A 15,114-nucleotide genomic window follows, 5' to 3' on the forward strand; every position below is an offset into this window, starting at 1 on the left:
ATTTCTCTACCATTAGCCGCCTCCAACGTTGTTTTAGAGAATTTGGCAGTATGTCCAACCGGCCTCACAACCGCAGACCATGTGTATGGCGCCGTGTGGGCGAGAGGTTTGCTGATGGCAATTTGAATGCACAGAGATACCATGACGAGATCCGGAGGCCCACTGTCGTGCCATTAATCCGCCACCATCACCTCAAGTTTCAGCATGATAATGCACGGTCCCATGTCGCAAGGATCTGTACACAATTCCTGGAAACTGAAAATGTCCCTGTTCTTCCATGGCCTGTATACTCACCAGACATGTCACCCATTGTGCATTTTTGGGATGCTCTGAATCAACATGTACAACATCATGTTCCATTTCCGCCAATATCCAGCAACTTCGCACAGCCATTGAAGAGAAGTGGGACAACATTCCACAGGCCACAGTCAACAGCCTGATCAGCTCTATGCGCAGGAGATATGAGGCAAATGGTGGTCACCCCAGATACTGAAAGGTGAGAAATCCATATCCTCATTTAAACCAGGGTACTTAGTAGCCTGTAGTTTGTAAATCCAAAAATGTTCCCTTTGGTTTAGCTGTTTAAGATGGTCTCCTTTTCTAATTGAGTTTGGGAACATGTTCAATACCCATAGCATGTAAGGAGGCAGGGTTGCCATGGTGTAAGGACTTGTAGTGCCTTGCCATGGGGTAGTCTTCATTGCCTACCCATATGGCGTACTTGTGTTCCGCTAAGCGGTCTGGAAGGTGTCTCGTTGTCCATCCAATGTAGAACACCTTGCACTATTGGACATTCCAATCTGTAGGTGACATGAGTGGTTTTGCAGTTAATGAAATGCTTGACTTGATACTCCAAGATGTGTCAACAAAATATTTTTTCTGTGCAATATTTCTGCAATGGTTGCACTGGTTGCATTTAAAAGAGCCCATAGGTTTGTGGTCTAGCCAAGTTTTTTGAGAGTCAACAGGAGATGGATGTGGACTCATCTGTCATTTAGTAGCGTATCACTTTGGATGATTCCACAATTATTTTAAATTATTTGTTTTCTGCTTCAGTGCTGTATTTTGTAACAAAGTACACTCTCTCTGATACATCAGGAGGCACTCCCCTTGCAACAAGTTATTTATGTCAAGTCGTACGTCCCTTATAACTGCATATTTTAGGACCTGAGCGCTGTAGCCACGATTCAAGAAGCGATTATCGAATTCAGCAGATTTAACACTAATCTTTTTCCTGGTGGCAAATTCTGCGGACTCTTTGGATTTGAAATGTTCTCTTTTAGCCTTTTGGGGTGAAAGCTGTCTGCCCTCAGAATGGTTTTCCTAAAGACTGATGTGTGCAAACAACCTTTGTCATTTTTACTGGTCAAAAAAAAAGTGTGTTATCCTTGCTGTAACCCATAGTTTGTTTGATGTTAGGGTTAACCTCTAACGAGCACCTACCCCGGGTCCGGGAGCACCCCCCCCCCCCCACACTGATTAGCATCGCTAGCATAGCGTCACAATTAAGTAGTAGCATCTAAATATCATTAAATCACAAGTCCAAGACACCTAATGAAAGATACAGATCCTGTGAATAAAGCCACCATTTCAGATTTTTAAAATGTTTTACAGGGAAGACAAAATATGTAAATCTATTAGCTAACCACGTTAGCAAAAGACACCACTTTTCTAACTCCATCAGTTTCTTACTCCATCAGGTGCTATCACCAATTCGGCTAAACTAAGATATTGATAGCCACTAACCAAGAAAAAACCTCACCAGATGACAGTCTGATAACATATTTATGGTATAGGATAGGTTTTGTTAGAAAAATGTGCATATTTCAGGTAGATATCAGAGTTTACAATTGCACCCACCGTCACAAATGGACTAGAATAAATACAATGAGCAACGTGTTTACCTAATTACTAATCATCAAACATTTCGTAAAAATACACAGCATACACTAATCGAAAGACACAGATCCTGTGAATACAGACAATATTTCAGATTTTCTAAGTGTCTTACAGCGAAAACACAATAAATCGTTATATTAGCATACCACATATGCAAACGTTACCAGAGCATTGATTCTAGCCAAAGAGAGCGATAACGTAAACATCGCCAAAATATATTAATTTTTTCACTAAACTTCTCAGAATTCTTCAGATGACACTCCTGTAACATCACATTACAACATACATATACAGTTTGTTCGAAAATGTGCATATTTAGCCACCAAAATCATGGTTAGACAATGACAAAAGTTGCCCAGCTGGTCAGACAATGTCGTGCGCCATATTGGACAGTGATCTAGTCGTATACATAAATACTCATAAACGTGACTAAAAAATATAGGGTGGACAGCGATTGATAGACAATTGAATTCTTAATACAATCGCTGATTTACATTTTTTAAATTATCCTTACTCAATACAGTTTGCGCCAAGCGAAGCTACGTCTAGCAAGATGGCGTCATAAGCGATTAACATTTCTCGACAGAAACACGATTTATCATAATAAATTGTTCCTACTTTGAGCTGTTCTTCCATCAGAATCTTGGGCAAAGAATCCTTTCTTGGGTCTAATCGTCTTTTGGTCGAAAGCTGTCCTCTTGCCATGTAGAAATGCCCATTGCGTTCGGCATGAACTGGAACCGTGCCCAGAGATTCACAGTGTGTCACGCCCTGGCCTTATTATTCTTTGTTTTCTTTATTATTTTAGTTAGGTCAGGGTGTGACATGGGTAATGTTTATGTTTTGTTGGTTTTGGGTGTTTATTTGGTAAAGGGGTTATGGGGTGTAGTAGATGGTTTTGTGTTGAGTGTATATGTCTAGCGTTGTCTATGTTGGTTAGTTATCTAGGAGAGTCTATGGTTACCTGAATGAGTTCCCAATTAGAGACAGCTGATTTCGGTTGTCTCTGATTGGGAGCCTTATTTAGGGTAGCCATAGGCTCTCATTGGTTGTGGGTAATTGTCTATGTAAGAACGTTTGTAGCCTGTTATGTTTGTGCACAACGTTTGTAGCTTCACGGTCGTTTTGTTGTTTTGTTAAAGTGTTTTGTTCGTGTTCATCTTCGTGTTGTTATAATAAAAGAAGATGGCTTATTTTCCAAGTGCTGCATTTTGGTCCGTTAATCCGCCACACGATCGTGATACAGTGTCTCAGAAATAAATGTCCCAAAATCGCACTAAACGGATATAAATTGCTATAAAACGGTTGAAATTAACTACCTTATGATGTTTTTAACTCCTATAACGAGTAGAAACATGACCGGAGAAATATAACTGGCTACACTAATGCTTGGAAAAAGAACGGGTCGGTGTCCACCGTGCGTCCGACGCAGCTGGAAAGGAGTGCCTACCTACACGTGTTTTTGTTTTATAGGGGCTGTGATTGCGCAATCGATACCATTCAAATCGTCATCGCGTAAAGGCATCCAGGGGAAGACGTAAGCAGTGTCCGTATCCTGATAGCGTTCACAGTGGCGTTTAAACTGACTCCAGATCAGGGGCCAAAATGTGTGAAATCTGACTCCATGTCAGGGAAATTGCTGTAGAATGAGTTCTGTTCCACTCAGAGACAAAATTCCAACGCCTATAGAAACTAGAGACTGTTTTCTATCCAATAATAGTAATAATATGCATATTGTACGATAAAGAATTTAGTAGGAAGCCGTTTAATCTGTAATGAAATTATGCTAATGAGAAAACAGCACCCCCTGTAGTCGCAAGAAGTTAATGCTGTTAAGGTATTGGTGGAAGGAAATAAGTTCATCTTCTGAGCCAGACCAGAACAGGCAAGCATCATCAATATAGCATCCCCACCGTATAATCCGGTCCAAAAAATGTTTTTTAGAAGGATCCAAAATGAAGTCATTTTCCCATATACCTAAGTACAAACTAGCGTAGGAAGGGCTGTAGCAAGCTCCCATGGCACATCCTTTGACTTGTTTAAAAATACAGTCCTGAAAGACAAAGATGTTATTATTAAGAGTCCATTCAGTCAGTGAGACAATGAATTCTGTGGGAGGCATCTCAGTCTCAGGCCGGGTACTCAAGAAATGGTGCATAGCTGCCAACCCTTGTTCATGTTCAATGGTGGTGTATAGAGACTCCACATCCATGGGGACTAAAAAGGAAGCTGTACCTATATTGTTGAGTTCCTTAATTTTGTTCAACACATCTGTGGAATCTTGAAGATAGGCTGGGAGTGAATGCAGAAAATGCTAAATAAAGTAATCAATGTACTTAGAGATGGGTTCTGTCAGACTTTCATTTCCACTAATGACTGGTCTGCCTGGTGGGGTTTCAAGATTCTTGTGGATTTTTGGTAGAAGATAAAAAAAGAAGCCATACTCGGACTGCCATGGAAAATAAATTTGAACTCAGTGTAGCCATTCTCCTAAGCTTCTGTGAGGATCCCTTTCAATTCAGTTTTTAGGTCCTAAGTAGGGTTCAAGGTAAGAGATTGGTAGAATTCATCATTGTCTAATTGACGGTAGGCTTCTGTCACGTGTTTGTCTTTACTCCACACTACTATAGCGCCACCTTGGTCTGCTTTTTTAACCACAATCCATACATTTTTGGACAATGATTCAACTATATCCCTCTCTGTCTTAGAAAGATTATGTTGCGTTTGGTTAGAGTCAATTTTACCCTTAAACAGATTCTCCACATCAAAATTCACCTTCTTGGCAAGTGTATTTAGTGTGTCATTCTGGACAATGGGAAAAAAGGTGGACTTGGGCTTAAAAGGTGATTTTGAGGGCACAGAAACTGTCTGACCTGAAACACTGGTGTCTGTAGTTGTTTTGCTTGTACCAGGCTTTCAGATGTAGAAACAAAATATCTTTGTATTGAATTCATTCGTGGAGTTTATGGGGGCAAAGGACAGTCCTTTAGACAAGACCCTTACACAATCATCAGAAAGGGGTTCTCCAGAAGTGTTGATCACAGCCTCGTTCTGGTCCTGCTCCGTGTGGTTGGATAGTCTTGATTTCTTCCTCCCCCTCCGTGTTGACCTCTTCCGCGTCCTCTCCCTCTCTTGTTGGGGAACCTGTGTGGCTACTCTTCCTGGAGGAGCCGGCCTGTGAGTGTCTGGGGTGACCCTCATCGCCACTGCTCATAAAGTTGGAATAAACCGATCTTCTGGGTTGGTTTTCTCCAGGAAAAGACCTTGCCATCTCTGTAGTCTACTGCATCTCTTCTAAATGTCCTTAGCTTGTCTTGCTTCAATGTCAGACTGAATGTGTCTATTTCCTCCTTCAAAATCTCATCACATTGTGCTTTGATAGAATTGTCACTGTGTTCTGTCATTTTCCTTTTTACTTCTTCAACTTCTGTTTGGACTACATGCCCTTTATAGCTTCCTCTATTAGAAGTAGCATTAGGTCAAAGGAACACATGTTGAGAATAGCCTCCCATTTATTTCTAAATTCAGTCTTACCTTGTGCTCCATTAGCTGGAAACGTCATAATACAGAGGCCTCTGGGGATTAGGCCTTTTCTCCAATAGTCAGACAAGCTCATAGAATTGAGGTCAAATTTGGTGTCTTTCTCCATAAGGTGTTGCAAGTCTCTGTAAGCCTTGTTCAAGACCGTTCCAGTATTCTCTGTGGCTGTCATCTCATCTAGCAACGAGGCAGTGGTAATAATATTTTGACCCTCTTCATGGGAATAGGAAGATCTTGTAGCCTCTTGGGTGAAATTCATAGTATGAGTTGTAAAATGTCCCCAAAACACAGAAAACATGACTGTGGAGCTGCTTCCTCTAAGCACTACCCAAGTGCTGTGATTAACTTGTAGAAAAATGAGGAAGGGAAGCGCTGCTATGGTAATAGTAGATTTTGGTAAGCAGTAGGTGCTCTGGTAGAAGGGGTAAATTGGTCATCAAAAGGAAAGGAGGACCAAGGCACACTTCATATAATTAATTCAAATGATTTTATTTGTATGGAATGTTCAATGGAAACAAAGTTTTAAAACTCTGAAGCTGTTCGACAGGGATGCTGGCCCATGTTGACTCCAACGCTTCCCATAGTTGTGTCAAGTTGGCTGGATCTCCTTTAGGTGGTGGACTATTCTTGATACACACAGGAAACTGTTGAGCGTGAAAAACCCAGCAGCGTTGCATTTCTTGACACACTCAAACTGGTGTGCCTGGCACAACCTGTTCAAAGGCATTACTTTGTCTTGCCCGTTCACCCTCTGAATGGCACACATACTTAATCCATGTCTCAATTGTCTCAAGGCTTAAAATCCTTCTTTACCCTGTACCCCTTTACCCTCTTCATCTACACTGATTGAAGTGGATTTAACAAGTGACATCAATAAGGGATCATAGCTTTCACCTGGATTCACCTGGTCAGTCTTGTCATGGAAAGAGTTCCTAATGTTTTGTACACTCAGTGTAAGTTCAGAGCCACATTCATGTAAAGCTTAGAGAGGATCTCTTGTCAAATGTTGTTGAAGTGTTGTGGTTGCAAGTTCACCTGCCTCATCTAAAGCCTCTTCTTTTGGGGTGCTTCTTTAGGCCACAATGCTATAAGCCACCAAGTGTTAACAGTCAGTATTTGGATAATATGTGTGCAATGCTTGATAATGTGTGTGATGTTAACAGAGAGGTCTATTTTCTGGTTGACCTGAATATTGACTGGTTAGCAACTAGCTGTCCTCTCAAGAGGGAGCTTCTAACTGTGACTAATGCCTGCAATATGACCCAGGTTCTCACTCAAACAAACTAGAGTGCATACCAATAGTGTTGGATCTGTGACATCCACTTGTATTGATCATATCTTCACTCATGCTGCAGAGCTTTGCTCGAAAGCAATATCAGTTCCCATAACATTGTGGCAATAACAAGGAAAGCCGTTGGGCCTAAAGTAATTTATAAGAGATCATACAAAATGTTTTCTCATGACTCTTTTGTTGAAGATGTAAAAGATGTCTGTTGGTCGGATGTGTATGAGGAAGTGGATGCAGATGCAACACTGGAAGTATGTGTAACATGATTCATGCACCTGTTAATAGAGTAACTATGAGAGCTGTTAGAACCCTCTGGATTGATGATTAATAGAAAAAACATTATGGTTCAAAGAAATTATGCAAAATATGTAGCAAACAAGTCAGGCTGCTCACCTGATTGGTTGAAGTACTTTAAATTGAGACATTTTGTGACTAAACTATATTACCAAACCAAGATAAATGACATAAAACACAATGGGTAAAAACTTTGGAGTGCTTTAAGTTATATCATGGGCAGAAAAACCAATTAATCTCCATCGTTCATTGAAGTTGATAGGTTATTTATTTATTTATTTAAACTTTTGATATTGCCAATCATTTCAATTACTATTTCACTAGTAAGGTGGAAAAACGTAAGTGAAATGAAAACATTGAACAGTGAACCATCATATTTTTGTATAAATTATCTAATAATGAAAGAGAAGGAGTGCTGTTTTGAATTTGGTCAACTTAGTGTGGTAGAGCTGGAAAAACTATTGATATCCATCAATAATGATAAGCCACAAGATATAGACAACCTTGATTGGAAACTATTGAGAATGGTAGCAGACTGTATTGCCATCCCTATTTGCTATATCTTTAACCAAAACCTAAAGGAGTGTGTGTCCATGGGCGTGGGAGGAAGCTAAAGTAATTCCACTGCCTAAAAATAGTAAAGCACCCTTTGCCAGCTCTAACAGACACCCAATCAGTTTGCTGCCTACTCTTTGTAAACTATTGGAAATCATTGGTGTGACCAAATACAATGCTATTTTTCTGAGAACAAGTTAGCTACTGACTTTCAGCATCAGTAGAGAAGGGCATGCACTTGTACTGCACTGACTCCAATGACAGAGGATTGTTTAAAATACATGGATAATAACATAGATTTCCGTGCAGGATGTGATTTTATTATACATTTTTATTGAAGAAACTGACTTGCTATGGCTTTACATCAACTGCCATGGAGAGTCATGTATCCAATAGAACCCAGAGAGTGTTCTTCAATGGAAGCTTTTCTAACATCAGATATGTACAGTGCGGTGTCCCTCAAGGCAGTTGCCTTAGGCTGTTACTCTTCTATATTTTTACAAATGATTTGCCACTGGTCTTACACAAAGCTAGAATGACTATGTATGCGGATGATTCCACACTACATGTCAGCACCCGAAGCCAGTGAGCTCACTAAAATTCTAAATAAGGATTTACAGTCAGTATCAGAATGGGTGATTAATAATAAACTGGTCTTAAATAGATCTAAAACTAAAACCATTTTATTTGGTTCAAAACATTCTCTAAGACCTAAACCTCAACTGGAGTTGTGAACAAATGGTGTGACCACTGAGCAAGTTGAGGAAGCTAAACTCCTAGGTGTAACATTGGATGGTTAAAAATCAGTTGTTAAGTATCAGTTGTTGTGAAGAAAATCAACTGTTCTAGTTGTTCAGGCTCTGGTCTTGTCCCATTTTGATTCATGTCCGGTAATATGGTCAAGTGCAGCAAATAAAGACATACCAAAGCTGCAGCTCGCTCAAAACTCAGCAGAAAAGAGCTTTCCCTTAACTGCACATACAAAACTAACATCAACAACATGTATGCCTGTCTTTCCTGGTTGAGGGTTGACGAGAGATTAACTGCTTCTCATAGTTTTTATGAGAAGTATTACTGTAATGAAAATTCCAGATTTTCTGCATAATCAAATAACATTCAGCTCAGACACCCACAAGACGTGCCACCAGGGATCCAAAACAAATTCACGGCAACACAGTGTTATACAGAGCCATGATTGCATGGAACTCCCTTCTATCTCCAATTATTCAAGAAAACAGAAAAATGACCTTAAAAAAGATATTAAACAACATCTCATGGAATGGCGGGGACTGTCAGGTGACACACAAACACACGCACACACAGACACGATCTAACACACACATTTTTGTGGTATTTGGTCTTTTTGAATTGTTTGCATATCATTGTATTTAAAATGTATATGACTGCTCTTGTCTGTCAGTTTATCAGTACTTTGTTACTTGTCATGTTTTGTGGGATATTTTGTACCCCAGGAAGAATAGCTGCTGCCTCTGCAAAAGCTAATGGGGATAAACAAACAAATATCACAGATTCCCAAGGGGCTACAGAAAGCAATATCACATCGTAAGGATGTGAAAATCAAATGTCCTTTCATACATCTCCCAGGAAGGCAAAGCCGTAGAAATTTGAGACAGTGAAAATGGATGAGAGACAGATTTGTATGGTTACAGTAATTCTAAAGGTTTTGGCAGCCTCATCCTTAGAGAAAAATTGAAATCCATTACACAGTAGAAGCTTCTGTACAGTTAATCACATTTTTCCCACCTCAGACAGTCGTCGTCATTAGGGCTTTTTTTCGTTCCTAATATTGCAGCCCGGTCCCAGAAATAAGTTGGAGGAGAACCAGTGGCGTCCCATTTCCCAGCAAGGTGAAGATGAAGAACTCCAACGCAGTCCTTGAAATTCAAAATTTCCAGCAGGAAGACACAGGGACGTACGAGTGTGTGGCAGAAAATAGCAGAGGCAAAAACGCTGCACGAGGTCGCATCTCCTTCCATGGTAAGTGATCCATTTCAAGTCCAGAGAGACTTATGAGTCAACGTGCTGTTGTAATAGATATCCCCATTTTTTAATGGAGGCTTGGAGTCGGAATACTTGCTGTGGCCTTGGTCGTCTGATAGAAAACCTGTCTGTTTTGGAATGCTCAGTGAGATTAGCATAGTAATTGTGTGAAATGATGGAATATTCATTCAATACTTATATTATTCAGTGGTCCATGATAACAATTCATTTTCAGTCTTGACTCAGTTGTCCTTTTTATCGTCATTATGTCTTTTGAATCCATGTCCCTGACATTTGCATATTCCCTCTTTTCATAGCGAAGCCCCATTGGCTCCAGACAATGATCGACGGGGCCCTGTCCATTGAGGAGAATCTGTTCTGGGAGTGTAAGGCTAACGGGAAGCCCAAGCCCTCCTACAGCTGGCTGAAGAATGGAGACAACCTAATGGCAGAGGTATGTATGGAGCCCTGGCAACCACCAGCTCTGAGCATGCAGAGCGTTCATCCCCCCCTTCACAACACTGTGATGGATCTGATCTGAGGGACCTGTCCCACAGACACATCACATCAACATCTCCACCATAGTGTGCCGTGGTTCAGGCTCTCTGAACAGCTGATGGGGTTAAAATTCAGTCTGAGTAAGACATCAGCAAAAAAAAATCAGACCTGTCTTAGTGGCTTTTCCAACTGGATGGCCATGGAAAATAAATTGCTTATTAGTGTTCTACTGGTATTGTCAACATTGCTTTTTTTTTTTGTTCATTGAAGCTGCAGGTCAGCATTTTTTAGCCCCAATCTGAGCATACATACTGCAACAGAGGGCTATAAAAAAATAAGTATTCTCTCTTGCTTTCTTCGTCTCTTCATAGTGTACAAGTAATTGCATTTGCGCCTGTGGACATATTAGACTGCTCCAGCAATACGTATACAGGTCTGTCTGCTTTCTCATCCACAGGGCCGGATACAAATTGAAAACGGGGCTCTCTCCATAGCAGCATTAAACCTGTCAGACACCGGGATGTATCAGTGTGTGGCTGAAAACAAACATGGCATTATTTATTCCAGCGCTGAGCTAATGGTGTTAGGTAAGATTGCTTTCCTCTCCGCTTTTTATCTGTGTCTATCTTGCTGTGTGTTTGATCATATTCTTAAAGGTACAAGTAGCATCCTGCGATTACCCTTTTCAAAAATCACTCTGCTGCCTCATTTAATGTCACTTCGGCTCCAGAAAAGAAAATATGAATCTGATGGAGTGTTTCATTTTAGTTTCAATCATTTCATTATATTGATTTTGATGCTACAGATACGTTGCATAGTGGCGTCAGAGGGCTTTCTCATGTAGATGATATATCGATTTATTTGGAGAGCTTTGATGAGTTCTATCTGACCTACTGGATGAGAAATCCAATTCTGTCTTGATACTTAATGACACTGGGGGTCTCAGATGATGGCTGACAAAACATGATGATGACAGATGAAGCCAAAAGTTTAGAGAATCCCATACTGTGTAGTGAGGGCGCAGTGGAGCAGTTCCTATGGAGATCATGGCTTTTATGCCAGAGGGTAGGGGAAGGGGGGAGGGAATGAGAGTCAATCTCAGCTCAGCACATTTGATCTGGGAGTTGGTTCAAGTTGGCTTCTTCACGTTTTTTCACCCCCTGCATCTTCTCTAGCATCACCTCCCAGTTTCTCCAAGAATCCACTGAAGGCCCTGCTAAAAGCTCGCTCAGGCAGTGATGTGGCTTTGGAGTGCAAGCCCCAAGCCTCGCCCCGGGCAATTAGCCTGTGGAAGAAAGGCAATGAGATCGTGCAGAGAAACGAGAGGTAGTGTGGAACTCAGCATGAATTTTCACCCATTCACAAAGTGCAGTTATGTGTGATTAGAATATTTTCAGATGTGTGTATGAATAGGAGTACAGGCTAATGAGAGGAGAACAAAGCCCTGTAAAAATGTATATATACAGTAGATAATAAATGTAGTATGCAGCATCTGTGCATATTGAATGCTTAGTATATGCGAAGACTTACATTTCAGTCATTTAGTCTTATTATGTTCAAATGCAAAAATGCACATACAGATAACAATCTCTTGGATGAAAGCCTGAGTGGAAGGATTGGCATTGGGACACCAATCTTCATAGGAAATTGAAAAATGCAAAGTCCATTTTCTAAAATGGCAGTTGGACTTTTCCTCTGTTGGAATAGAAAGAAACATGTAAATGGTGTTGAAATGAAGGTGATGATGCATCCTAGCACTTGGACTGGATTTAGACACGGCACTTCTGTTCTCTACCCAAGCAAAAGCTCTGAATCTCTGTTACTCATCCCCCAGGATTACTCTGCTTCCCAACGGGACACTGAAGATTGCCAATGTAACCAAGAGGGATGCGGGAAGCTACACGTGCATCGCTAAGAATCAGTTTGGAACTGCAAGCACCACTGGAAGGCTGTTTATCACAGGTGAGCTGTCATAACATATTCTCCCAATAATCCCTGAGGCATCGCCCCCAAAACTAGGGAACGTCAACGGATTTTTCACCTTGCAGGCTCGGGTGTTCAAACCAGCGACTTTTTGGTTACTGGCCTAACGCTCTAACCACTAGGCTACCTGCAGCCCACACTTCAATAAGCTTCAATGAAGCTACAAAACTGTTAGTGTTTAACCTTAACGTGACAACAGTACAACACAACAGATGAACAGGAATGACATTTACTTTTGCAGGTGGGCAAAAAGAACCATCTGAAACCCATGCCCCTACTAAGCCACACCTTCTGTTTTCTGATCTGACCCATATCTCAATTACCCAGCATTATTAACCCAGCATCAACAACCCAACTTTGCACTTTTTAAAGAAAACAACCCAGTGGCCCACTGCCTGCAACCCAGTAGTTGGGTCATCCAAGCAACCCAGTAGTTGGGTCATCCAAGCAACCCAGAATTTTTTAGAGTGTACTGTCTAATATTTGTATGTACTTCCTTGTGCTGATAATTGTACTAATAATTCCAGCCTAACATCTAATGGAAGTGATCCTTACTATTTTGTCTGTACAACTTAACACAGTCAAAGTTGTTCTTTTCTAATTAAAGCAATTGCAATGGTTCTTAAATAGGCAATAAGTTATTGTACTGCAATTAAGTAAAGGTCATTACTTATGGATGCGGAGACTTAACGTTTTGATGCAGTCATCTGGTACATGTGTTGTAAACGTCTGTCTCCACCTCCCTTGTTTTTCTCATTCGCTTATTTCAAGTTTTACTCCAACAGCTGATCCCTTTAATCTAATGGAATGTCATTATCCTGACCTTTCCCTTACAAGGCTGCCATACTCCATTGCATCCTATTCTCTACAGCCAGCATTGGGAATGCATTCTGCTTGCACAATCCTACTTCAAACATTTCCCCCCAAATTGACCATGCAAATACGAAGTGTCAATCAGAAATGTTTTGAAAGTTAAGTGCTAGAACCAAAACACATGTAGCTATGATGATCCTTGTCGTAATGATAGTATGATATAGTTACACTAGAGTTGTTTGAGTGTAATGGTTCCCACCCAGAGAGTATTAAGATGCATACTAAGCTGTCATTGTCTGGACAGAGCCCACCAGAATCACCCAGCGGCCTGCTAACATGGAGATCATTGTTGGCGAAAGTATCGTGCTGCCCTGCCAGATAGCCAGCGATCCAGCCTTGGATGTGTCTTTCTCCTGGGCTTTCAACGGGCAGCTCATAGACTTCCACGGGGATGCCGACCATTTCGACAGAGTAGGAGGGGTGAGTCATCAGGAGCAGTGGACAACTGCTGTGAGGCTATTCTAGGATTGATTGTTTCACAAAGTGTGGCAGACTGCAAAATAATACGGCTCATTTTGGAAACTCTGTATAATCTCTGTATAATAGGTACCTCCTGAAAGCCCTACCTTCACACTGTAGGCTACTTTATGAAACGTGTATTTAAGACGAGTACTGTTGGGATCAAATCATAGCAGCAGTTTTAACATTGAAGTGATGCTTCAGTAGGCTGTATTTAACTTCCATTGCTTCAAGTTATGTTTACTCTTCCATTTATCTTTTAACTCCCTGTCTATCAGACAGCCCATAAGAATTGTGATCTTATTTGTAAGACAACATAAAGGTGAAAAGCCACAGTATTTCATAGAGATCCTACTAATCTTTAAGCTGTTTCAATGGTGGAAGAAGCCTGATGAATTAAGTGTTTTTACTTTTCATCCCTTAAACTTCTAATTTCTCCACCTCAAAGGGAGATACTTTGTTTTATCACCTCTCTTTGCGTTAATTTAATTTGCATACCTATTTATGAATCTTGTGCCCTGAAATCATTTGTAGTGAGTTGGCTGGCATTAACCAAGGGCAAGCCTTCGCACCAGTACAATGTTCATCTGAATTCCTCATGCCTTCAATTAACGATAAGAGACTGACTACTTTTTGGCGAAAATATGTGTTCCTTTTGATAGACGAGCACTGTCATTTGTTCTGCGCTCGTCTCTGCCAAATTGTTTTAGAGAATCATTTATCACTGTTTTATGGAGTCATTATTCACCCAAGGTTCATTGTACGGCTATAGCTGAAAAAAATAAAAATAATGGATCAAAGTTGGAGTTGATATCAGAGTTGAACCCCTCCCACGTCGTGGTCATGCTAAGTTCACGCCTGCGTGGATAGACAAATGGCAATTACAAATGACATTGACATGTGGACACACAAATAATGAGATACAGTTTTCACATATTCCGTATCCCCATGCCCAGGGAGATTACCAGCTCCTCTCAACAGCGTCTGATGAATTAATTAACATAATTAAACCAGATCTGCCTCATAGCTTCCTGCCTGCCAAGGCATGGAATTTAACCCCTCGCTCTCCAGTCAGGCAGCTGCTGGCTGGCATGTCAGAGGCAGACATGGCATAAGCATGTTTAGCCTTTCAGAGGAGAGGAGTGCCATGCCGTCCCTCAGCCACACATAAGTCCCACTCTGCTCCGCTTTGTCTTTGCCTCCGAGAGATGAGGATCCTCTGGGTGTTCATGCCCAATTGCAACCGAGCCTAGCTGAGCCATGGTCACTACCCAGTGAGTTGATGAAATTTGGCGTGGCTTGAGTGTGTCTAACCTGGCTAGCCCTCAGGTGAATCCTCTCCAGACAAGCACACTCTATTTTAAAAGGAGTCCTGAAGGATGACATGCTGTGTATGTGTGACAGACCACTCTACTAAGTGAACATTGGCTCTGAATTTTTAGAATGTGAGTCCCACTCCCCAGATAGAGTGATGGGCACCATTGCTATGTACCTAATAGTTAACTACAGATAAAGATGATCCCATTTCACTCACTTTAAAATATGAAGACATTTAAATTTGATAGCTCTTCCACATTAATTTCTGTAACTCCACTTAAGGCTCCATGGCAGAAGATGAACTGAAGCTATTTCATCACATCTCACTCCTCTTTAGGTTTTCCAATAGTTTATCAGCTTTAGTTTCCCCATGGCGTCAAAGAGCATACTGTTTTATTTAGAACAAT

General features: G+C 41.0%; 1 protein-coding gene across 1 annotated transcript in view; it reads left to right on the plus strand.

The window, feature by feature from the left end:
* The window catches only part of LOC129815007 (contactin-3-like), a 73,837-nt gene that overhangs the window by 40,435 nt on the left and 18,288 nt on the right, over positions 1–15,114 (plus strand). The window contains exons 8-13 of the mRNA XM_055868255.1: positions 9,390–9,574; positions 9,895–10,031; positions 10,533–10,662; positions 11,251–11,401; positions 11,910–12,037; positions 13,176–13,351. Coding sequence (XP_055724230.1) covers positions 9,390–9,574; positions 9,895–10,031; positions 10,533–10,662; positions 11,251–11,401; positions 11,910–12,037; positions 13,176–13,351 — 907 coding nt within the window. The remainder of the gene's footprint in view (positions 1–9,389; positions 9,575–9,894; positions 10,032–10,532; positions 10,663–11,250; positions 11,402–11,909; positions 12,038–13,175; positions 13,352–15,114) is intronic.

Source organism: Salvelinus fontinalis, chromosome 18, assembly GCF_029448725.1.
Source record: "Salvelinus fontinalis isolate EN_2023a chromosome 18, ASM2944872v1, whole genome shotgun sequence".
Classification (NCBI taxonomy): Eukaryota; Metazoa; Chordata; class Actinopteri; order Salmoniformes; family Salmonidae; genus Salvelinus; species Salvelinus fontinalis.